General features: G+C 54.3%; 11 protein-coding genes across 11 annotated transcripts; 7 read left to right on the top strand and 4 right to left on the bottom strand.

Annotated features, from left to right (window-relative positions):
• Window positions 1-78: 78 nt before the first annotated feature.
• V1518DRAFT_424050 (uncharacterized protein) lies at window positions 79-1206 on the top strand. The gene has a single exon (XM_066905835.1). It carries the CDS (start codon window positions 108-110, stop codon window positions 1152-1154), a length of 1047 nt encoding a protein of 348 aa, XP_066756800.1. The 5' UTR covers window positions 79-107; the 3' UTR covers window positions 1155-1206.
• On the bottom strand, window positions 1179-1843 carry V1518DRAFT_424048 (uncharacterized protein). Its single transcript, XM_066905834.1, has 3 exons — window positions 1677-1843; window positions 1577-1627; window positions 1179-1528 (listed from the first exon to the last, which is right to left on the bottom strand). The coding sequence occupies exons 1-3, from the start codon at window positions 1818-1820 to the stop codon at window positions 1244-1246; spliced, it is 480 nt and encodes a 159-aa protein (XP_066756799.1). The 5' UTR covers window positions 1821-1843; the 3' UTR covers window positions 1179-1243.
• Window positions 1844-1986: 143 nt separating this feature from the next.
• V1518DRAFT_430101 (uncharacterized protein) lies at window positions 1987-2371 on the bottom strand (the record flags this gene model as incomplete). Its single annotated transcript, XM_066906163.1, has 3 exons — window positions 1987-2242; window positions 2286-2301; window positions 2353-2371. 3 exons carry the CDS (start codon window positions 2369-2371, stop codon window positions 1987-1989), a joined length of 291 nt encoding a protein of 96 aa, XP_066756798.1.
• A 1045-nt stretch (window positions 2372-3416) lies between these two features.
• Window positions 3417-4699, top strand: V1518DRAFT_458216 (uncharacterized protein). The gene is made up of 2 exons (XM_066906587.1): window positions 3417-3594; window positions 3642-4699. Exons 1-2 carry the CDS (start codon window positions 3535-3537, stop codon window positions 4485-4487), a joined length of 906 nt encoding a protein of 301 aa, XP_066756797.1. The 5' UTR covers window positions 3417-3534; the 3' UTR covers window positions 4488-4699.
• On the top strand, window positions 4700-5989 carry V1518DRAFT_424040 (uncharacterized protein). Its single transcript, XM_066905833.1, has one exon. The coding sequence runs from the start codon at window positions 4958-4960 to the stop codon at window positions 5843-5845; it is 888 nt and encodes a 295-aa protein (XP_066756796.1). The 5' UTR covers window positions 4700-4957; the 3' UTR covers window positions 5846-5989.
• Window positions 5858-7882, bottom strand: V1518DRAFT_424039 (uncharacterized protein). The gene has a single exon (XM_066905832.1). The coding sequence runs from the start codon at window positions 7697-7699 to the stop codon at window positions 5987-5989; it is 1713 nt and encodes a 570-aa protein (XP_066756795.1). The 5' UTR covers window positions 7700-7882; the 3' UTR covers window positions 5858-5986.
• On the top strand, window positions 7731-9599 carry V1518DRAFT_424038 (P-loop containing nucleoside triphosphate hydrolase protein). Its single transcript, XM_066905831.1, has 2 exons — window positions 7731-8068; window positions 8121-9599. The coding sequence occupies exons 1-2, from the start codon at window positions 8006-8008 to the stop codon at window positions 9546-9548; spliced, it is 1491 nt and encodes a 496-aa protein (XP_066756794.1). The 5' UTR covers window positions 7731-8005; the 3' UTR covers window positions 9549-9599.
• A 70-nt stretch (window positions 9600-9669) lies between these two features.
• On the top strand, window positions 9670-11792 carry V1518DRAFT_424031 (mitochondrial Dihydrolipoyl dehydrogenase). Its single transcript, XM_066905830.1, has 4 exons — window positions 9670-10163; window positions 10210-10345; window positions 10398-11581; window positions 11630-11792. Exons 1-4 carry the CDS (start codon window positions 9963-9965, stop codon window positions 11654-11656), a joined length of 1548 nt encoding a protein of 515 aa, XP_066756793.1. The 5' UTR covers window positions 9670-9962; the 3' UTR covers window positions 11657-11792.
• On the bottom strand, window positions 11626-12943 carry V1518DRAFT_424027 (adenosine deaminase/editase). Its single transcript, XM_066905829.1, has 3 exons — window positions 12796-12943; window positions 12333-12740; window positions 11626-12286 (listed from the first exon to the last, which is right to left on the bottom strand). The coding sequence occupies exons 1-3, from the start codon at window positions 12929-12931 to the stop codon at window positions 11658-11660; spliced, it is 1173 nt and encodes a 390-aa protein (XP_066756792.1). The 5' UTR covers window positions 12932-12943; the 3' UTR covers window positions 11626-11657.
• Window positions 12944-13077: 134 nt separating this feature from the next.
• On the top strand, window positions 13078-17194 carry V1518DRAFT_424026 (ribosome 60S biogenesis N-terminal-domain-containing protein). The gene is made up of 5 exons (XM_066905828.1): window positions 13078-13297; window positions 13354-14848; window positions 14897-16407; window positions 16473-16781; window positions 16837-17194. Exons 1-5 carry the CDS (start codon window positions 13094-13096, stop codon window positions 16981-16983), a joined length of 3666 nt encoding a protein of 1221 aa, XP_066756791.1. The 5' UTR covers window positions 13078-13093; the 3' UTR covers window positions 16984-17194.
• Window positions 17195-17375: 181 nt separating this feature from the next.
• V1518DRAFT_424022 (lipase/esterase-like protein) lies at window positions 17376-18661 on the top strand. The gene is made up of 3 exons (XM_066905827.1): window positions 17376-17492; window positions 17543-17801; window positions 17857-18661. The coding sequence occupies exons 1-3, from the start codon at window positions 17448-17450 to the stop codon at window positions 18513-18515; spliced, it is 963 nt and encodes a 320-aa protein (XP_066756790.1). The 5' UTR covers window positions 17376-17447; the 3' UTR covers window positions 18516-18661.
• Window positions 18662-21731: the final 3070 nt, after the last annotated feature.

Below are 21731 nucleotides of genomic sequence, written 5' to 3'. Positions count from 1 at the left end.
TTTTGGGCCCTCACAGATATAACCCTAACCCGCACGGAAAACAAAAAATCTGACAACCGCGCAGCTACGCGTTCAACGATCACAACCACAACAGATCTACCAACATAATGAGCGAAAGCGAGAGCGCCTTGCCTGTGGCAGAGACAGTTGCGGCTGTTGAGGCTGTGACTGCGACGGAGGAGGCTCCTGTTGAGAAGGCCGTCGAGACCGTCGAGGAGAGCAAGCCGGAAACCACTGCGACCGAGCCGGCTGCGCCTGCTGAGAAGCCCGTCGAGACTATTGAGAAGCCTGCCGAGCCTGCTGCCCCTAAGAGCAACATAGTGTCCGACGCGTCCACCCTCCCCCCTTCGTCCGACGCCAAAGAGATTCTCAAGCAAGTCGAATTCTACTTTTCCGATCAGAACCTCCCCAAGGACAAATTCTTATGGACCACCGTCAGCGCGAACGACGGCTGGGTTCCAATCGCAACGATCGCGTCCTTCAAGCGCATGCGGCGTTTCCAGCCTTTGGATGCCGTCGTCACCGCGCTGCGTCTGAGCGAGGAGTTACTCGAGGTTGACGAGGCGGGAGAGCGCGTGCGTAGACGGATTTCGTTGAAGGCGCCGGAGCCCGCGCAAAAGAAAGCTGCGTTCCTGAGTTCCGTGTACGTCAAGGGCTTTGGCGCTGAGACGCCGACGAGCCAGTTTGATATCGAGAAATTTTTCGAGGGTGTGGAGGGCGTCACCGTGCGACAAGTGCGGCTGCGGCGGGACGAGGCGAAGAAGTTCAAGGGCAGCGTATTTGTCGAATTTGCCTCAGAGGAGGAGGCGGACAAATTCGTAGCGCTTGAGCCGAAGCCTACGTTCGGCGAGGAGGAGCTCATGATTATGACGAAGAAAGCATACGTCGCGATGAAAGAGGCGGAGGCAAAGGATGGAAAGCATGCGGGTAACTCGCGACGACCGTTTGATGGTTTCCGCGACGGCGGTGTGTCAGTATCGAAGAAGCGCAAGGCGGAGAACGACGGCGAGGAGGCGGGGGAGGATGAGGGCGAGGATAAGGGCGCGGAACGCAAGAAGAGCGGGCGTGGTGGTAGAGGCCGTGGTGGTCGACAAGACGGCGGTCGTGGTCGTGGCGGCTTCCGCGGCAAGAAGCGTCGCGGCGGACGGCGGTGAAGGTCTAACATATACGTAAAAGTTGCAATGTATTATGTAGTTTTGTATTTTGGATTTCGTATAAAAGTACATGGGTAGGATACATGGCTCTAATACCGGGCCTGTGTCGGTCCTTGTCCGCCCCGTCCTCCGCGCCCACCGTATTGTCCACCACCGCGCCCGCCTCCCCGGCCGCCGCGGGAGTTGTACCCACCACGCTGGTATCCCCCGTTGCTGCTGTTACTATGGTTGCTGTTGTAGCTCCGGTCGCGGTTGTAGCCCTGGCGTGAGCCTTGGTTTTGGTTGCCGCGGTTATGTCGTTGTTCTTCGCGTTGTTGCTGGTTCTTCTCGCGAGCAATGTCGAGCACGTCGTCTGGCACGCGCAGGTACTTGATCTGTACTGGTTAGCATGTCACCAGCACAAAAACGGACTGAAAACATACGTTGTTGCCACGGACGTAGCACTCGGGTAGTCTGAAAAACCGTGTTCCGTCCTACATACGTTAGCGCTAATTCGCGAGGGGAAGTGGAGGAAGTGCATACGGCGTTGGTCTGGACGACCTCCTTGAGCGTGAGATTCATCCACGCGTCGCAGTTGACCAGGTGCCCGTTGAGCGTCTCGCCGGATTTGAGCTCGACGAGCATCGGATGGCCCTGCGAAGTGTTGAGCAGCGTGAGGGGCAGCATATTTGCGATGAAGGCTGGTGGGCGCTGCAGTGGTGAAGCTACGGGCGTTTTGTTTTGTGGGTACGCGGCCCTTATGGATACTACGGACTGCAGATTACCACCAGAGGACGAGGTCTCGGAGAGAGGAGGGAAGGCAGGGGGTGGGGTGCGGATGAGGTGTGGTACATTACTTCTGCTGCTCGTCGCTCTCCTGTTCTGCAGGGTTATACATGTTCTGCGCGAGCTGCACCTCGAGCTGGCGCTTGACGTGGTCAACCATCTTCTCGTCGATGAGCAGATGCTCGTCGTCCAGGTCCTTGGGGGTTGAGTCAGCTACCGATGGAGGACATGACACGAGACAGTGGAGAATGCAACGCACGAGAATCACGATGTTGTGGTACTTTGCGTCGAAGCTGAGGATCAGCGATTTGATCGCGGGGTCGCTGTGGGTGAGCATCAGTTGAGACGAGGGGTGAAGAGACATACCATTCGACGAGCACGCCTGCGGAGTGTTAGCATCGCCCATTCCATACATGCAATAAACAAGACCCACCTTTCGTCGCGCGCGGCATCTATCGCATGCGTTCGTCGATGTCCTCGTTTGTGGTTCCTGAACGTGGTGAACTTCACAGCGCGGCAAGGTTTAAGCGCAAATGACTCGTGATCCGCTCCGCACCACCGCCATCAAACCGACGAACAATGCGCTTCGTGTCATTTCTCCTCGCGGCTGCGTCTGTCGTGTCAGCAGGACGGCGGATGATATGTTTTGTTCTCGTGCTCCTGTATGTTGCTAACACCCGTCCAGCTCCTGGATATGAGCACGCTGCCCTCGGCGACGGATGCAGAACATCCGCTCCTCGTACTCTCCGTGCTTTTTGTCGCCGAGGAAGTCTGCTCCGCGCGCAAAAGTTGTGTATACGATCTCGATCGACAATACATATACGACGTCCTCTTCGTCGCGTCTAGGACCCCGTCTTCTTAGACCCCATCAGTACGCTCCCTCCGCCCATGTAGAAGAACGGCGTCGACATCGACCTCACTCTCAACGCCACCGCGCTCGCAAATGGCACACAGCTCCTTTTCAGCGAGCTTTTGTCTTCTGACGAGTTGCACCTTATCATATATCGGCCGCTGACTATTTCAAGGGCCGGTGAGATTGGACTAGTGCGCTAGTACGACGGCGACTTTGAGGAAGACGACGACCCGTTGCCGTTTGCATGTTCGCACAAGTCAATTGGGGATACTTTTGTCAGCCTTCATACTGGAAGAGATGTTTTTCATCGCTCCAAGCGATTTTGGAATGCCTCCGTTTGGACGGTGGAGTAAGATCCGCACCGGTGTTGCCCACAGGGTATGCGCACCACTACATCTCCGCCAGATGAGATCAACATGTAGGGAAAAGCGTGATATGAGTTCGTCGATGGCGTGTTTAGGGGACGCTTGGCGTGCGCGTGGAATCCGGAGGAGAACGAGATGGCCGGGGTCATCGTTTAGGGGTATTGCGCAGAATGCGTGTATGGACGCGGGCGCGGCGAACGCCCGGGTACGGTTGTTGGGCGCATTGTAGCGACCCATGGTTGCCAATTAGTAGCTAGACTTAGGAATAAGCATTTACGGTTGGTTTTGTTAAAGAAAATGGAGGCGCAGAATCAGAGGCTGTGCGCACGATCCAAGAGTTAATTAATTTGACCGATGTCGAAGAGCGGGCAGGCTATTGTGATCTGCCATAGCAACAATGCTTATTATTGCGCTCCTGCTAGCAGCTGCATCCACCGTGACCGCGATGCGCCAGCTGGTATGTTCTGATCGTCTGCATATTTGTGTCTGTACTAAGATCTGTAGTTCCTGGACGCGAGCACGCTGTGGTCAGCCGATACGGGACGACCCCTGTTCGTACTCTCTATTCTGTCAGTGTCCGACCTGAACTGCACCGCGCGACGGCATGAGTTCTACGATCTCGAAAAGCAATACATCTACGACCTTTCTGCTGTCGTGGCTACTGAACCGGAGTCTGTTGAGCCGATCGGCATGATTCCGCCGGGTGAGGAGGACCGAAAGTACGGGTTCCACTTTACCCTGACTCTCAACGCGTCCGCGACAACGGACGGCACGCTACTTTGGCTGTCTGGTATTTTTCAGTTCGAGATAAAGCTTATTGGCGTGAACACCGGTGCGGGGAGTATGTTTATCGTATCGCAGAAGATTCTCTTCAACGATGCAGGCGAGATTGATTTCCTCCCTGGAGAGGAGGCGGAGGAAGCGAACAAGCAACAAGACACGGCACCGTGGCCGTTTTTGTGCTCGCATCGGACGAATTGGAGGAGTTGTCCCGGCGCGTGCCGTGCTGCGCTGTTGTCGGTGTCGAAGTTGGTTTTTGGTCGTGTGCTCGAGGGTGGCGATGCTATTGGCATACAGCGCGACGGCAACGTGACTGTCAGGTCTGTGCACGATCACCAGTGCAGCGGGCTGAGACTTGGGTTGTCATACGAAGAGCTATTGGAGAGCGTGGTTGGTAAGCAGAGTGGGGGGAGGACGTTCGATGTGGATGCTGAGTGGGCGTATCGTAGTCGCGTGCAGTGTCCGCGGTGGCCGGGCGTGACGACAGTATACGCGCGTGTGAGTGCGTCCAGTGCGAACATCCTGAAGCACTTCCTCAAGCCCAGAAACAACCCGCATGTAGAACTATAAAGTGTACGGATCTCCTAATCAGGTAGGCGGAGGCGTGACGTCATACGACTAGGGCCGGGACGGAACGGACGGGAATTGCGTGGCCACCGGACTCAGTCACATGTTGTGACTCGCATGCAGGGAAATGAATGCAGGGGGCGTGAATGGTGATCCACTGCGGTGGCGGGTTTAGGGCGTTCTCTTATTTAACCGTTCGTCCTCCTCGCATAACCACTCCACCACCGCCTTCATCATCACAGTTTCAGCTATGCGCTCATTCTCCTCCATCGCGTTGCTCCTGCTTCTTGTCGCGTCTGCGGCAGCCGCCTCTCGCGACCTGGTGCGTGCCGCTCTGACCGTTCTGTCGATATCGCACACTAACAAGCCACTCCTAGTTCATCGACGTCAGCGCCGTCACCACCGAATCGTCAACCACACGCGACCTCCTTGTGCTTTCTCTCAGCGCCACCCGAACATGCAGCAGCACCGTAATGCGTACGCAGAAGAGCTCTGGCGACCTGCTCGAAGAACTCTATTTCGACCTGACTGCTGCTCACTCCACTAGCATCCCTGTCCGGGTTGCACCTGACAGACTGATGCCCTTACCCGGCGTTGACGGCTATGAATCCCATATCCACCTGAACGTGTCCAGCGTATCGGAGACTCCCAAAGTGAAGCTTTTGTCGGTGGATGGGTTTGTCGTGATGGACATCTATGTTGTGAGATTAAATCAGCAGATATTACTCAGTGAGGACGGTGAAATTACCTTTGTTGGCGTGGAGGACGGTGAAATTCCATGGCCGTTTGTCGGGAACCATCGCCATGACCGGAGCGACTGCGTGTCCTCGTACTGGACTACTATTTCGACATTCTCCAAGTCCGTCTGGAACCGCGCTGGCAGGGGCTTTAAGAACTTCAAGCACCACACGACTTCCAAGAAGACTTCACACAAAAGTTCCGCTCACAAATCCTCGCATAAGGGCTGTGCGGACAAGACCGACGAAACTGTGACGACCCCTGCACCAGCGCATAAGCACCACTCTGGGTCGTCACACAACGAGAGCCTGACCAGCGTCGTCAACAGCGCCGTGTATTCCGTGTTCTCCTGCGTCGTCCCGCTACTCATCGGTATCCTCTGCGGCAGCGTCGTGGTGCTACTGTCCATTGGCCTGTCCAACCTCATCTTTCGCGTCCTCCGCCCAGCACAACGTGAAACCGACTATGTGGAAGGGAATGCTGCTCCCGCGCTCATTATCCACAACGCGCGCTTTGTACCATCCACCGGAATGCTTGAGTTCGACTCCGACGATGTTGAGATGCCGCCGCCGTACAACGAAAAGTGCGAGGCAGCGCGGCCGCTCATGAGTGATCGCGAGTGACAGCGCGCTGTACTACGCTATTATGACTCGGAGTCCTGGTTCTTTGCTTTTTTTTTTCGGTTATTTATGTCGTACATACAGTTAGCCATGACTAGACAGTGATGTACATATTCCTAGTTATGCCAATAAATGTTATCCAAGTTACTCCTGCTCCAGATTTTTAAAAACGACCCCGGCGACGGCCTTCGCCATAGCCCTGCGTCCCTCGTCGTGTTGCCATACTTCTGATCCGTACTTGACCACAGTCCACTCCGTCAACGTTTCCGTCAGCTGCGTCACTTCTCGCTGCTCATCCATCCATCCGTGCACTGTCTGCACCAACCACTCCGACGTAATCACGGCAACCGGCATAGTCAAGGGTATAATCTCGCGGGCTGCGAGAAGCTCGTTCTTCGTGAGCGTATGCGCCGCGACTTGTTCTTGTAGCTTTGCAAAGGAGTATTTTCCCTCGACACCTTGCGCGGGACCGTAGATCCGATCGCTTGAAGAGCGGTGCCGGAAGATCCAGCCGAGCTGCTTGTCGATTCCGAGTGGAGACACGAGGCCACGTAGCCAGAATACGAATCCGCGCGTGGAGGATCCGACAGTACTCAAAAAGTAGTCTAGGCTATACGCATCGACAAGGACGATACCGCACACATCGCCGGAACCGCCGTGGCGAGAGGCGAAGAGCTCCGCGTACACGCTGCCGACGCCGTGTGCGACGAGCACCCATGGACCCTGCTCGTCCAAGCGCGCAAGACCGTTGGAAAGCGCGTCAATCGCTATGCCGGCAGACATTGGTGACGGCGCGTTATCTGAAAACGCAGTGCCCGGTCGGTCCCAGTAGCAGTATCTGTACCCGTACAATGGAGAATCAGCGTCGGCGACCTCCCTTTCGGCGAATTCCGTAGCAAAGACTTCGGCGGACGTGGACCCTGGTTCGAGAAAGAGCGTTACGGTGTCGTTTTGCTCAGCTGGACGATTGCAGAAGATGTGAATGCGATAGAGGTTATCCTCCACATCGACATACACGCCCGGGGGGTTAATTCGCGAGTCATAAGCGTCGACGGCGAGAGACAGCAGCATGAGCACCGCGAGTGTGAGGATTGTGATACACACAGCCAGCGCCCATATCACACGTATCCACTGTCCCCAAGTGCGCTTCACGTGCATCTCGAACAGGGGTCGTCCGCGCATGCGCTCTTCCAGCCCGATCGCGTACCTCTCCACGATGACATTGCAGGTCACGACCCACGCGGCGGCAAAGAGCGCCCACAGCGCAAGTAGCGCGCCGATGACGTTGCCTTCGTAATGTCGCATCTTGTTGACGCTGACAACGAGGATGAGATTGAGCAGCAGCACGCCGACAGTGACAAGGTTGACGATTCGGCCTGCGCGGGAGGGAAGCGCGAACACACGGATCGACATCGCGAGATTTGCGGTGGCAAGGATTGTGTCCATAAAGATGAGGAAACTTCCCCCACGCGTACGGAGCCAGGGGATAGTTAAGAACATGGAGATGAGTTGGAGGAGAAGGAGCCCGACGGAGAAGATCAGGAAGAGTAGTGACATCCGACGCAACGTGCGCACCCAGAACTTCTGGCGCGGGTCGACCCCAGGGTCGGCCGCGGATATCAGCAGTAGTGGCGCCTCCTCGCTGTGTACATCGTCGTCATCATGGTCGTGGTCGTGGTCATGTTCGCGGGTCGCTCCATACGAGGGCGGGTTGTCTTCAGTGGTATTGTGATCGAGTGATGGCTCGAGCGGGTGGCCGACACCGCGAGGCACGGCATCTGCGTGACCGTTGCCGCTGGTATTTTGTGAGTGGCCGAAGAGGTGCATTCGTGTGTGAGGTTGGTACTCTGTGGACATGGTGGCGGAGGGGCAAGATATAGATAAAGGAAATTGGAGGATCTGCGCTGGGATCTACCTTGAGAAGTGACGTCATACGCAGTTCAGTGGTTCTGCGCGCCTTTTTCAGGGCAATAGTCTCGCTGTTGTGGGTTGACAAGCCTACGACGGTCCTGACACTTTGTCTTTCTACGGTACCTGGCTACAACCAGGAGGGATACAGTGCAAGTGGTGGAGTCGATTGCGGCGTGATGCTCATCGCGCCGCCATAAAAACTCCCAGCCAAATTTTCCAGGAACCGCCACGAAATTCACACTTCTCTGCCATATGGACTTCTTCCGCCTGCTCGCCCGCGGCGCGCAGCTTGATAGCACTGACGCGTTTGCAAAGGTACGTACTTGCTCGAGTCTGTAGCTGGTTCTTACTAACAAACAATCTGAAGAGCGAGGCGCCGGTGGTCGAGGACAAGGAATATGCCGCTCGTGACCTCGATTTTTTCCATACCCGCACCGCGCCGGCGATAACTGAGACGAAGCACCTCTACAAGAAGCGGAAGATTGAAGAATCTGATGCATTTGCTCCCACGCCAACACCTACCGCTGCGCAGCGCCGGAAAGCGAAAATCACCGGCGCCGACGTGCCACACCCGCTTACCGCATTCGCGGACCTCGCCGCGCGCTTCGATGTATCCGAGGACCTTCTAAGAGCTGTCGGGTTTGAGATGCCTACGCAAATACAGGCGGAGGTTATACCAGCGATTCTGCACCGGCGGGACGTACTCGCGTGTGCGCCGACTGGATCTGGAAAGACGCTGGCGTACGTGCTGCCTATTCTGCACGCGGTGTTGCAGCAGGAGACGAAGACGAAAGGCGGGATAGCAGCGTTAATTATCGTGCCTACGAAGGAACTTGCTACGCAGGTGGCAGAGTTGTTCACCGTGCTCATGCGGCGCAGGAGTAAGGAGGTCAAGGTAAACGTGCTATCAAAGTCGTTACTTGCAAGACTTGGAGGGGACGAACACGCGGCCAGTCCGGGAGAGGTGTTGATTTCGACGCCGTTGAGACTTATTCGTGCGCTCGCGTTGGTCAAGTTCACCGCGTTGCGGTATCTCGTGCTCGACGAGGCAGATAAGTTGTTTGATATTGCTTTCGCGACGCAGACGGGTCAGATTCTCACGCACATCGCGGCGGCTGAGATAAGCGTGCAGAAGACCTTTCTCTCTGCCACGATGCCGTCCTCTGTCGAAACGATTTCACTCGGCCTGATGTCTGATCCGCTGCGTATCCTAATCTCCCCCGGCCGCGCTGCCGAGAGCGTCACCCAGAAACTTGTATATACAGGCTCGGAAGCTGGAAAGCTCCTTGCCATCCGGCAGATGATCAAGGTCGGCGAGATGACGCCCCCAGTGCTCATCTTCCTGCAATCCGTCGAGCGCGCAAACGCCCTCATGCACGAGCTGATCTACGACGGCTTGAACGTGGACGTGATCCACGGCGACCGCACTGAGACGCAACGGCGCGCGATTGTGGAGAAGTTCAAAAAGGCGCAGATATGGGTGCTCATCTGCACGGATGTGTTTGCGCGCGGTATCGATGTGCACGGCGTGAATTTGGTGATAAACTACGACGTGCCGGAAAACGCGCAGGCGTACATCCACCGCATTGGCCGCACAGGGCGCGCGGGGAAGACGGGGACGGCAGTGACATTTTTTACAAAGGAAGACGCGGAAAGTGTGAAGACTGTGGTGAATGTGATGAAGGCGTCCGGGTGTGCGGTCGAGGAGTGGATGAGCAATCTGGGCAAGGTGGATAAGCGCAAGAAGAGCAAGAGCAAGATCAGAAGCAAGATCACGAATAAGATCACGAAGTAGACTGTAAGTAAAATGAGGAAATGTAAATAGAAAGGTTATGCAATTGGAGAAGGTTACAGGTTAGCTATGCGCTTAGAAGTAGTGTCGGGATGGCGCTTCGGGGGCGGATAAGTGCCAGTCACATCGGGTTTGGAGATTATTCAACACTTTTGTAGCACGATTCCGCCACTTTCAATGCGCTAGTATAGTATGCTTGCATGCAAAATAGTCGCCGGATCTGGACTACAACTAGTGACGAAGATGAGTTGATGATTAGTCCGTGGCGGAATCACGAAGATGGTCATGTGGCAGCGGCGGGCGACCATATGACAATGTCTCGACACGTCGCGGTGCAGCCCGTTCAAGCTGGATATCCGCTGAAGTTTATAATACCCCGACTATCACCATGTCCTGCGCTCTTCCGCGCTATTCGTCATGCTCATTCTCCCGCGCCGTGCCGTGGTCACTGCGATCCGCGCGTCTCAGCGTCTCAAGCTCTCAACCGCCACCGGTACGAAATCTTTCCCTTCCTTACGCAACGCTAACATCCCAAAAGCCGTAGTGGATCTCGTCGTCATTGGTGCCGGACCCGGCGGCTATGTCGCGGCAATTAAGGCCGCCCAGCTCGGTTTGAAGGTACTCTGTGTGATGTTATTCTACAGTGCTCAGCTGACAATGGCAGACCGTGTGCATCGACAAACGCGGCCCCCCCGGCGGCACATGTTTGAATGTAGGGTGTATTCCGTCAAAGTCATTACTGAATAATTCGCATCTTTATCACGACGTGCTACATGACACGAAACGTCGTGGTATTGAAGGTGAGTCTGCGAGAGCATATGCATGACTTTGTTGGTACTGACATGCGCGCAGTATCTGATGTGAAGCTCAACATGGCGCAGCTACTCACCGCGAAAGACAACGCAGTCAATTCAAACACCCGTGGCGTGACACACCTATTTAAGCAGAACGGCGTGGATTACTACCAAGGCGCCGCGTCCTTCGCGGATCCGCACACCATCCGCGTCTTCGGCAACACAGACACCGACAATAACACCCCAGCCGAGACGTTGCTCACTACAAAAAACGTCATCATCGCGACCGGCTCTGACGTGACGCCATTCCCGGGTATTACCATCGACGAGAAGAAAATCGTGTCGTCCACCGGAGCGCTGACGCTGCGTGAGGTGCCACGTCGGTTGGTTGTGATCGGCGGTGGCATTATTGGGCTTGAACTTGGCTCTGTCTGGGCGCGGCTTGGAGCGCAGGTGACAGTGGTTGAGTACCAAGACCAGGTTGGAGCTGGTATGGACGCGGAGATCGCGAAGCTCGCTCAGCGGTCGCTCGTGCGTCAGGGTTTGAAGATCAAGACCAAGACCAAAGTTCTCAGCGCATACGAAGGCGTAGACGGGGTCATAAGCGTGCAGGTCGAGTCTGCAAAGACCGGTGCGCAGGAATTGCTGGACGCAGACGTGCTCCTTGTCGCGGTCGGTCGACACGCGTACACGAGCGGCCTTGGTCTCGACACCATCAACGTCGAAAGAGACAGCCGCGGCAGAATCACCGTTGACGAAGCGTACCGCACCACTCCGCATTCACATATCCGTGCCATCGGCGATGTGTGTACGCGCACACCGATGCTTGCGCACAAAGCCGAGGACGAAGGCATCGCTGCGGCGGAGTACATTGCAAAAGGGCACGGATACGTGAATTATGACGCCATACCCGCTGTTATGTATACCGCGCCTGAAGTCGCATGGGTGGGCAAGACCGAGGAGCAAGTGCAGGCCGCTGGGATCAAATACCGCATCGGCCGATTCCCGTTTGCAGCCAACGCGCGCGCAAAGACAAATCTCATGACGGAAGGGTGGGTGAAAGTAATTGCGGACGAGAACGCGCATCGAGTGCTCGGTGTGCATATTATAGGTCCCGACGCAGGCGAGATGATCGCGGAAGCGACGCTCGCGGTGGAGTATGGCGCGTCGGTGGAAGATATCGCGACTACTACGCACGCGCATCCGACGTTGTCGGAGGCCCTGAAGGAGGCGGCAATGGCGGTATGTCCTGTTCTCATATTGGCGTTGAGACAGAGGCTAACTCCTTAGGCGTATATAAAACCGATTCATTTCTAGGCTACATACAAAAATCGTCGGGACCTGTGGGCACCCAGTTACCCAGCGCTGCGCGCACCACGTGTTTCATCTCGACACGCGCGGGGTCGTGGACTTTGATTTGTAGATAATTTGACTTTATATCCATCTTCTTTGAGCCTGCGATCGTATCAATCACGCGCATGACATCGTGTAATAGTCTCCTGCGCGAGACGGTGCTGGCTGCCGCGTCAGGCTTCTTCCTCTTGATGCCGAGTTTAATACCCTTTGCGAGCGCTTCGGCCGGGGGGTTAAGGTTGTGAACGTAGAGTAGCGAGATCGTGCTTGGTTTGGGGTCGGCCTCGTCAGCGAGAACGTCCCTGGAGTCCGGGAATTGAGCAGTAAAGCCCGCGATATCGAACGAGTGGTGTCCGTATTCTCCGCCCGGGTTACCGAGAACAACGGCGCGACTCCGTCCGGTCTTGCCGAATGCTCGCTCTAGCGCGACCCGGTTTGTCGCGAGTTTGGGTGACGGAAGTAGTAACGTCGAAATATACGCGTGCCGAGGGGATATTAAAAGACTGGTGGGCGTGAGAAGTAGCGAGGTGTATTGCCGCGCGAGGATTTTATCGGAGCACGATTTGCTCAGCGTTGGGAGGGAGTCAAACCGACCTGCAGAATTAGTTGTGCTTTCGAACAAGGCAGATGGGGAACGTACCGGGCTTTGTGCGGACCGCACCAAGTTCCGAGAAGTACGACCGACCACGTAGCGGCATTGTATCGACTGCGGGCGTAAAACTCCAATTCTCTTTAGCCCCGGCGCCCAGTTGTTCCATGCTCGCATCGCCGCAGGGAATTTCCGTCGCTAACAGCACGATCTTGCAGTGCTCGTCGATATCAAACCGTGTCGGATCATCGAGATTAGGGCGATTCACACATGGCGAGATGTAATTAGGATGGTGTATGAGTCGGGTGCATTCGTCGATGAGATACCGATTGAATCCTCGAATGGCAAGAATCTCGGCGTGACAATCGTGTAACACGCCGCCACATGCGGTGACGACCGCTGAATCCGGTGAAGCTTTCACGCCGGTTGCTATAGATGCGCATACATATTCACCATCGCCTATGCCGTCGTTAGCTACAAAACCGCACTGCTCGGAAAACCGGGAGGAACGAACGGGAGGTGACCACAACGGCAGCGAGATTCGTCCACTCCGCGACCCCATTAGAGCGGCGTGCTGGTTTTGAGCGCTTTGGACACTGTGTGTAGATGGAGAACACGAGGGCCGCGATCGCATCGCTGTCAGGGTGCATCTGCTAGGCGGCTGGCGGAGATGCAAAATTGCAGTGTAGTCGAGTCGAGTTTGGTGGAGCAGAATAGAGTTTTGAGGCTCAGCCGGTTAGGGTTGCTGCTTGGGAATTTTTCCCTCGTCGACACCGCTTAAGTTCAGAGTCGACTACACTTCCCGCAGAGCCATGGCGAAGTCGACGAAGCGGAAGTTTAGTGAGCTAAGCTCTGGCGCTAATGGGGCCGCTAAGGCGCTGGACATTGCGTTTATGACGTTGCATGGGTTGCTTGGCGATACGGACGGTAAGGAGGTCGATTATGGCATCGTTGCTAGCGCTCTGGAGCATGGTTTAGGCGAGCAGCTTGTGACTGCGTGGGCAGCGGCTGGAAAGGTACGTTGATACGAGGCCATGGTGGTTAAATGGTGTCGAGGTTTTAACGTGTGCAGGAGTCGACGACCGGACACTCGTTCATCGAGTCAACGACCCGCCTGACCAAACTTCTCACCACACTTTCCACTGTGCAAATATGCAGAGCACCGGTGACTACGCTCGTCCATTCGCTTCTCGAGAACCACATCAAGCTAGTCTACCGGATACTACATACCCAGCGCCATGTTGCGGTGCTAGCGCTCTTGAGTCTGCTCGCCGAGATGGCACGGTTCCAGGGCGGTTGTGTCGCGGACGACCTTCTGGGTTCGTTGGATCTCTCGCTCACGGTTTTTCAAAAGCTGCTTGCGGTGCAGAAATCGAGAGACGGCGCGCCAGTGTCGACGAAGAAAACTTTTCGACACGCGTTTATCGAGATACTACTCACGCTCCTGAAGAACTGCAGTGACATGCGCAAGTCGGAGGTTCTAAGCCAACGCAAGCTCATGATGGCATGGCTACACAATACTTCGTACGACGACACCACCATGCTTCGCGACACGGTACACGCATTAGTTGCATATGGCAGCGCGAAGACGGTCGCGCGCGCGAAAAAGACGGCGTTTTTCTCTGAATGGGTGCTTGCCAAGATCGTACAGGTGTACCGCCACATCGACTCACGTGCCGACGGGGAGCCGTTGGATTATGGTCTACTCACGGCGCTGTGCGTGCGAAATGAATGTGGCGTGTGTTTTCCTGATAACGGGTGGCATCTCCCGGGAGAACTTAACGGTGGACATAGTACGCGCACTTACAGAGTGCATAATCGTGCGTTGCTCGCGTTTGCAAAGACACTGGATGTTTCGCGACCGCAAGAGGACGCACTACTATTCGCTATATTTCGGAAATGTCCCGAGCTTGTAGCCGCGTATTTGTCCACGGGCAACACCGGGCGCGTGGAGTTCAGAGCTGATTTGAGTAGTATTCAAGCGATAACGCGGGTATTGAAGATGCTCACTTTACCCGTCCCTACAGCACTAAGTGATTTGGGCACAATTATAGCAAGCGCACCGGAACTTGAAATTGCGCTACAGAATGTGTGTCCGTCCGCGCTGAGTAAGAGCGCGCTCGATGCGGGGTTACAAAGTCCAATGGCGTTGGTGCGGTATCTTGCGGTTCTAATGCAAGCACACGTGTTGATGAAGGCACAGCGGGTTGCTGCGATTTACACAGCGCGCGGGTGGCTTGTAGAGCGAGATATATTGCTTGAAGAGGTGTTTTGCCGGATACCCGAGCTTGTCAACACCATGTCAGTCGCGCGGCGAGATGTAAGCGGGGAATCTACAAGCACTGGCGTCGCGCTGGCAAAGTACCTGAGGATGTACGTGGATCTGTACGCTAACGTGGCGCTGACGAGCAAGTTCCAGTTTTCGTCGCTAATGGCGCGATTTGTGAGCGACGAGGAGGACCAGAGCGGGTTCCAGAAGTACGCAGGCAATGAGCTGGTCGAGTTTAAGGACTTACTATACGTCCAGGGCGTTTTTCCGATTGCGACTAAGTTTTGGAACAAGTTCGGTACGTGTACAGTACGATGTGGGTGTGGGATGCGGGCTAACAAAACAGAAAACAACAAGTACTCGCTGTTCACTTATCTTCTGCAATTTGCGGTGTCGATCGTGGATGCTACGACAGCAGCGGAGGTGGATAAAGTACTCGACAAGGTCGCGCGGACGACGTACTTATTTGAGACGCGCGACGGCCATGCGGATGTGTATGCGCTGCTATCAACACTACGTGGCGTACTCGCCAAATGGGAGCAGGACGGTGATATTCAACGCCAAGCCCGGCAGAAATCCGTGCTATGGTACCTCGTCAACGAAGCCGTGGCGCGGTGTTTGCAGTCACCGTTCCGGTACCTCGACCAGCTCATGCGGTTTGGGGCGGACAAGAAAGAGACGAGTTGTCCGTTTGTGGTCGCATTGGTCGAGCAGGAGGGATACGCAACTGCGAGGGAGAAGATCCCGAACCGCACGCGCAAGGCAATTCAGAAGATCGTGGATGTGTATTTCCGTGCGTGGAAGGAGGTGCCGACTGAAGAAGTCGGGCGGGACATCACAGGCGACGACGCTAGTCTGCACGTGGAACTGACAGCGACTCGCGGCGTGGGCGCGGGAGCAATCGTGGACGCGTTGCGAAAGATGCCAGATGCAGGTACGAAGAAACATCACGCGATGTTGCTGAAAGAACTCCTCAAATGCACCAAATACCTCTCAGAGCACTCCACTATCTCACAATCCCGGCGCGATAGTTTGTCACAACTACGCATACTCGCAACCGAATATCCAGCAACGGTGGCCGAAACGCGACGCGCGACGAACGCATTGATCGAGGTGTGTCTGTCTCGCTGGATCGGAGATGTCGAAATCTTAAAACTCGCATTCGCTGTTGCGGTCGGTACGGCGCGTGAGAATTTAGAATACGCCAAGTTCTTACAGATGATTGTCGACCACGCCAAAAGTCCGTTGAAGACGCTTGCGGACGATGATTCGTGCAATATGCTTGTGTGCATGGTGCATTACTTGTTTTTCCTCGACGCGAAGTCGCAGTCAACGAAGCACCTGGCGGAGCAAGTGCTGCGGATCTACGGCGGCACAAAGAGCGGCGCGGATCGGTTGCTGCTGGAGATGCTGCACGCGCTGGATGCGGCTGTTAACGTCGGAGCAGTGATGGTAGCAGCGGAGTATTGTACGTTTTCGCGCGGCGAGGGTCGGCGCGCGGTGATTCACGGCGGTGGAAGCAAGAGCGACGGTGTGGAACTGGTGCTCTCACCGGAGGTGTTTGGTAACAGCATCAAACTCGGAATCCCGAGTGAAGATGATTACACGCGCGTGGCACTCACCGGCACTGTGGCGTACGAGGAGTTCTGCGGTGCATCAGCTGAGACGGCGACGTATGATCCGCTGTTCATGCTGCCGCTACTCACCGCGATCGTGGTCGCGCCGCGGCGGTTGGTGGACGCAAAGGGGTTGATTGAGAACCATTGCGTTGGCTACATCATCGCGTGCATGGGATGCAGCGGTAGGGTGGGCGAGATGGCGCGGGCGGGGATTGCCTGCATTATCGGGATGCTAGAGGTAAGCGACATCTTGACGGGACAGCTATGTGGTGGATGGGGAAAGTATATTCTAACGATTGACAGGACAAGGAGTACCGCGAGCGGGAGCTCGTGCGGGCATTGTTATACCGGGTGTACTACACACCTGCGACGCGGCGGGGGAGGGGAATAGCGCTGCGTGTGTATGCGAACATGGTGCCAGTGCTGGCAAACGCGGGGCACTACCTGCATGATGCGGTGGCGCGGTACTTGACGCGGCATGTAGACGAGGCAGGGGGGTCAACGGAGATACCGCTGGAGCGGCAGCTGCTCCAGAGCGAGAACGTGGACGATAACACGCGGATGACGAACTGGATGTTGCGTGTGTTGAGCATGGCGCTGGGGAGTAAGGAGGTATGTGTGCAGAGTCTGTTGTGGGGGTATCTCAGAAAACAGCTAACAGAGGCAGGACGCGGAGGTGTACGAGCGGGAGTTTGTGTTCGAGGTTGCGCAGAGCCTAGCGAGCGGGGCGTACGCGGCGGGGTCAACGAAGGCGCTGGTCGCGGAACTGGTGGACCGGGGGCGGGAGGTAGTGAGACAGGTCGGTGCGCAATAGATCCGAGACGAGACTGTCGATCAGACACGCTAGAAATATGTAAGATCATCGTCGAGAAGGTCGTCCACGAGGGCAGCCAGGCAGAGCGCGAGGTAGAGCGGAGTGTAGCGGAGGGCGGTGAGGAGGAATGCGAGCACGAGCATTTCTTTGGTGAGGAGGAGTGGTGGAGGGAGCTGATGAAGTGTAAACACAAGCATTACGGAGTCCAGGCCGCCTGCAGATCCGCCGGATATGCTCGGCCAATCAGCGGCGCAGATTTAGCGCATCCGCGTCACCGGCGGTCAGGTGCAGTGTTATTCACCCCCTAACCCGCAGCTACCCCGCTTCTATGCCCCGCACCGTGTAGCGCCGGACAAACGGATTCCGTCTCCGCAGGATGCCTGCCTTCCGCCGGCGACTATAAGAGGCCCACAGTTTTCCCGGTGGTACTTCCATTCGCACCTCTTTCTTCACACATTGCACCCATGGCTTCCACCGTCGACATCCCTTTGGCACCTGAGTGGCTGGAGGTATGCGGATTTTTTTGTTCTTCATCGCCGACGCCACTAACCCGCTCTAGTGGGAAGCCAAAATTGGCGCGCGTCCTGTCCTCTCCGATTCTGTCCCCCACATGCGCGAGCAGTTCGACGGCCTCGGCAAGCTTCTGGCTGAGCAGTGGGGTGAGCCAATCCCCGGTGTGTCTACTAAGGACATGGTCACAGACTCTGGTCTCGACGTCCGCGTCTACCGCCCTGACGCCTCCGCCGACAAGCTTGTTCCCCTTGGTGTCTTTTTCCACTGCGGTGGCTACTGCATCGGCGGTATCATCTACGAGGACAGTACGTAGTCTTGCCCTGTGTTCTCCTGCTCCGGCGTGTGCGCTAACCAATACAGATCTCGTCCGTAACCTCTGCGTCCGCTCGCAGACGGTCATTGTCTCCGTCCAGTACCGCCACGCGCCCGAGTTCTCTGCCCCTACTGCGCTCAACGACGCAGCCGACGCCACACTCTGGGCCGTCAAGAACGCCGAGTCTTTTGGAGCGGATTCTACCAAGGTCTACACCATGGGTGCGTCTGCTGGCGCTGCGCTCTCTGTTTCCACCTTCCTCAAGCTCTACGACGACGGCCACAAGGATCTAATCTCCGGTATCGTCTCGCTCTCGCCGTGTTTCGTGCACCCTGACCTCGTGTCCGACCACGCCGGCAAGCACACCTCATTTGTTAATAGCAACGGTGTGCTTCCGGTCATCGACGAGAATTCAATGCGCATCTTCTACGACACCTATAACGCTCCGCTCGACCATCCGCACATCTTCGCCCTCAACTACCCCGATATGTCCGTCTTCCCCAAGACGTACATTGCCGCCGCAGAGTTTGATCCCCTTCGCGACGACTCCGTCCTGCTCTCGGAGAAGCTTGCGCTCGCCAAGGTTGACCACAAGCTCAAGACATACTCCTCTTTACCCCATGTCTTCTGGCTCTTCCCTATCCCTCAGTCGCTCACCTTCTTTGACGACACGGCTGCTGCTATCCGGGACGTTCTCTCGCTCTAGTAAGCGTGCTCGCTCGTTGATAAAAACTTGCATGTGATCTCGTGGCCTGCCTGGCGCAGGGTACAGTCCATTCGATCCACTACTACCGCTTCGCACGGCAATGATTTGTATTTACCAATGACATTTTCTTCATTCCCAACCACGATCTAGGTTGTAGGCGGCGACTCATAAAGGCCGCCCACTTGATGGCAGTTGCCGCTGCTCTTCGAACCGCGCTGCCTTAGTCTTACTCCCATTTCGTCATATTGCTCACCACATCTCTGCCTCTAGCGCCACGTCAGACGTCATACACTTGTCCTTGTCCATAACCGGTTGCCTCCGCATGCACCGATCATGTCCTCGGGCGCCGATATTGTGTTGACCGCGCGATATATCTTGCTATCACCGCTTGCCTCTGCACGCCTTGCTCGTAGCCGCGCCATCCCTTCTCCCCCCTCCCCTCTTGTCCCAAGAATCCAGCTCATTCACCCTTGCGCGTCCTGGCCCTTGTTTCGTGCAATCCTACATATTATACACGTATCATGCTCTCTATTATCTAATTGTGTCTCCAGTGATGTCCAGGTTTTTAAGGCGGCCGGCGCTGTGTCATACTGCGCGACAGCGCTGATATCACCCGTGGCAGTTTAGATACGCTATACTGCCTCTACATATCGTCAACTGAGACGTAGCTACGGGAAAACACTTTTGTTGCCTCCGAATGACATCATGGTAGTCACTCTCTACTTAGCAGTGTGCATCTACACAACTTCAGACCAGTAGGAGCTGCTCGCATATTATGCGCTCCCACGGAGTTCTCTTCTACATTCTCTTGAGATTTGGCTTGCACTACAGCATAATTACTCCTTCTATCAGGGCTGAGAAGATGTAACTATTGTAAACGCATGTGTCTACAGAATTCTGCACTCAATCAGCAGGCTACAGAAATTCTTCATAACCAGCACAAGCTTCCAACTTTAGATGGCATATTGCATTGCATTGGATCTGCACACCAATAAGTCCGTGAGAAAAATGAACGAAGTGGACACTGCAGGAGTAAGTCAGCTCCCTCAAAGAGCGTCAAGCCATACACTAATCATGTTAGGGCCGAAGGCGCCAATAAGCCCGTCCGATTGTGTAGACTGAGAGATCAGTACAGCTATTGGTATGTACAGCTTAAAATTGTGGTACTGTCTCGATGAATGTACCATGGCATGGATGGAGAAACATTGCTTCGGAGAAGCAATGCTTCTAACAAGGAGTGAGTTGCTGCTGCTCCCTGGACTATTGCTACTAAATGATACACGTATCTCGGTCACGAAACATCAAGATGGCATTTCTTAATAACTACCTTGAGGGAGTAATATATAATCTTCCTGCCCTAGCGTTCAATAATTGACATAAAGATTGTCTTCCGGCTCTAGAGCAATATTTAAGTCTGTAAATTCTCATATTGAACAACTCAAAAGTCGGAGCGCCTGCAAAACATCTAAGAGTTATCTTAATTACTTGTTCAGAATACTTTGCCAATGGTCGGCTTACCTCGCAAGCTATGAATTAATGTTTGCAACAGAGTAAAGCTAAGATTTGTTTAGCCGAAGTCGAAGAATGTCGGTCTGTTAATCTTCTTAATTCTCTTGTGTACTTGCCAGTAGTTAATTACTACACTTACATATATGAAGAGGGTATAGCCCAGTCTCTGCAGCGCTGGAGCTCTGAAGAGTGTAATGGAACTTGGCCAGAGTGACTTGGTAGTGATCAATGCCGGTTAGCGCTGATCTGACATGACATAGAAAACTGATGAAGCTACCAACTATGAGGTGGTTTAGATCATGACATTATTGAGCGTAGATAATTATTCAATGTTATTTGTAAGTTAAGAAACCATTGGTGTAGCATTTGACTGACTAATTTCGTGTCAGTGTACACGATTACAATCAGGAAACCCAGCTTTTTCTGCTATAATTACTAACCAGATTTGGCGATAGGTTTGTAAATATATGCCTATGGAGTCTTCTTTTGGTTGATGGCTCTGTAGATCTTAGACCAATCTTTGTTATTTCTAATTTAATACTTCTGCTTCAACATTTATCACTCTATGTGCCGATAATATCCTAGTATTCAAGAAATATATAAAGAGGAAGTCCTAATGATATTAATAATATCAACGTTGTTCATACAGATGTCAACTAGGGTAGCAGCGACTCTTCTTCCTCCTCGATTGTGTCGCATAATATCCTGAGCCTCCGCATCTTGTTCCTCATGATGAAGTATCCTGATAAACGGTTAGGTTGTCTCAAGTGTGCTTCAACTACAGTGTTAAACTCGAAGCCTAGCTTTCTTCTCGCATACTTGATGTGCAGCCAGTCTTCACCAAATTAGGGCAGGACACCAGGACAGCCTTTGATTTTGATGTTCATCAACGGGAGCATAGAGTCACCAGTTGCGGGAAAGCTATGATGTATCCATCACACTCATTCGTGACATTTAGCGAGTCTGTTCAAGTTCATGTAACTACACACTGCTTGACGATAGAGCATTATGACATGAAGTCGTCTAGAAGTCAGCAATACTGGTGTAGTACAACTCACCAATATTGTACTTATACAGAAAATGACTGAACAGAATGAATGTGTGGTTGAATATAGACACGTCATCGCAGTTGAGCGACAAGTCTGTTGCTCTGGGGTGCGCGGTGTAGACTCTAATGTTAGGGCTTGATAGGTCTGCCGTCCATTAAATTCTCCAGCTATTAACATCATTCTCCTGTTCTTTTAATTATTATGTTCTGCAAGTGTCTAATGTCTCTCTTGTGTATCTAAGACGTCCAGCGACTGGCTACATGAATATGTTAGACATCTTCGTCACACAGGCAAGCGTATATATCGCACAATTACTGCTAAAAACAGTTCACTTGAACGCCCCCCCTAAAGCGTCGCGTACGCTTCTCCTTTGTATCACTCTGCTGTCACTGACGCTCTATTTTGCTGTTCATATCGGTGACTGCCATTATGAGGCTCACCTTGCTGTATGTCGCAGCTATTTTTAACTCACTGCTTACTCTGTTTAGCGCACTGCTTACGCACATGCCGTATGGTGCCGACGCCCGCCGTGGCGGCAGACACAACAAGAGGAAGAGCAACCACGTTAACGATGACTGCGTTCTTCTTTCGACTGTCTGTACTGTTACTGTTCACTCTGGCAATATGACAGTTCACCGCCGTATTCCTGCTGTTGCAC

The sequence above is a fragment of the Limtongia smithiae genome (genome assembly GCF_038497785.1).
Source record: "Limtongia smithiae strain NRRL Y-17922 unplaced genomic scaffold V1518scaffold_22, whole genome shotgun sequence".
In the NCBI taxonomy this organism is placed as follows: domain Eukaryota; kingdom Fungi; phylum Ascomycota; class Lipomycetes; order Lipomycetales; family Lipomycetaceae; genus Limtongia; species Limtongia smithiae.
Note: the sequence above shows the minus strand (reverse complement) of the source record. Positions and strands in the feature narration are given on the sequence as shown.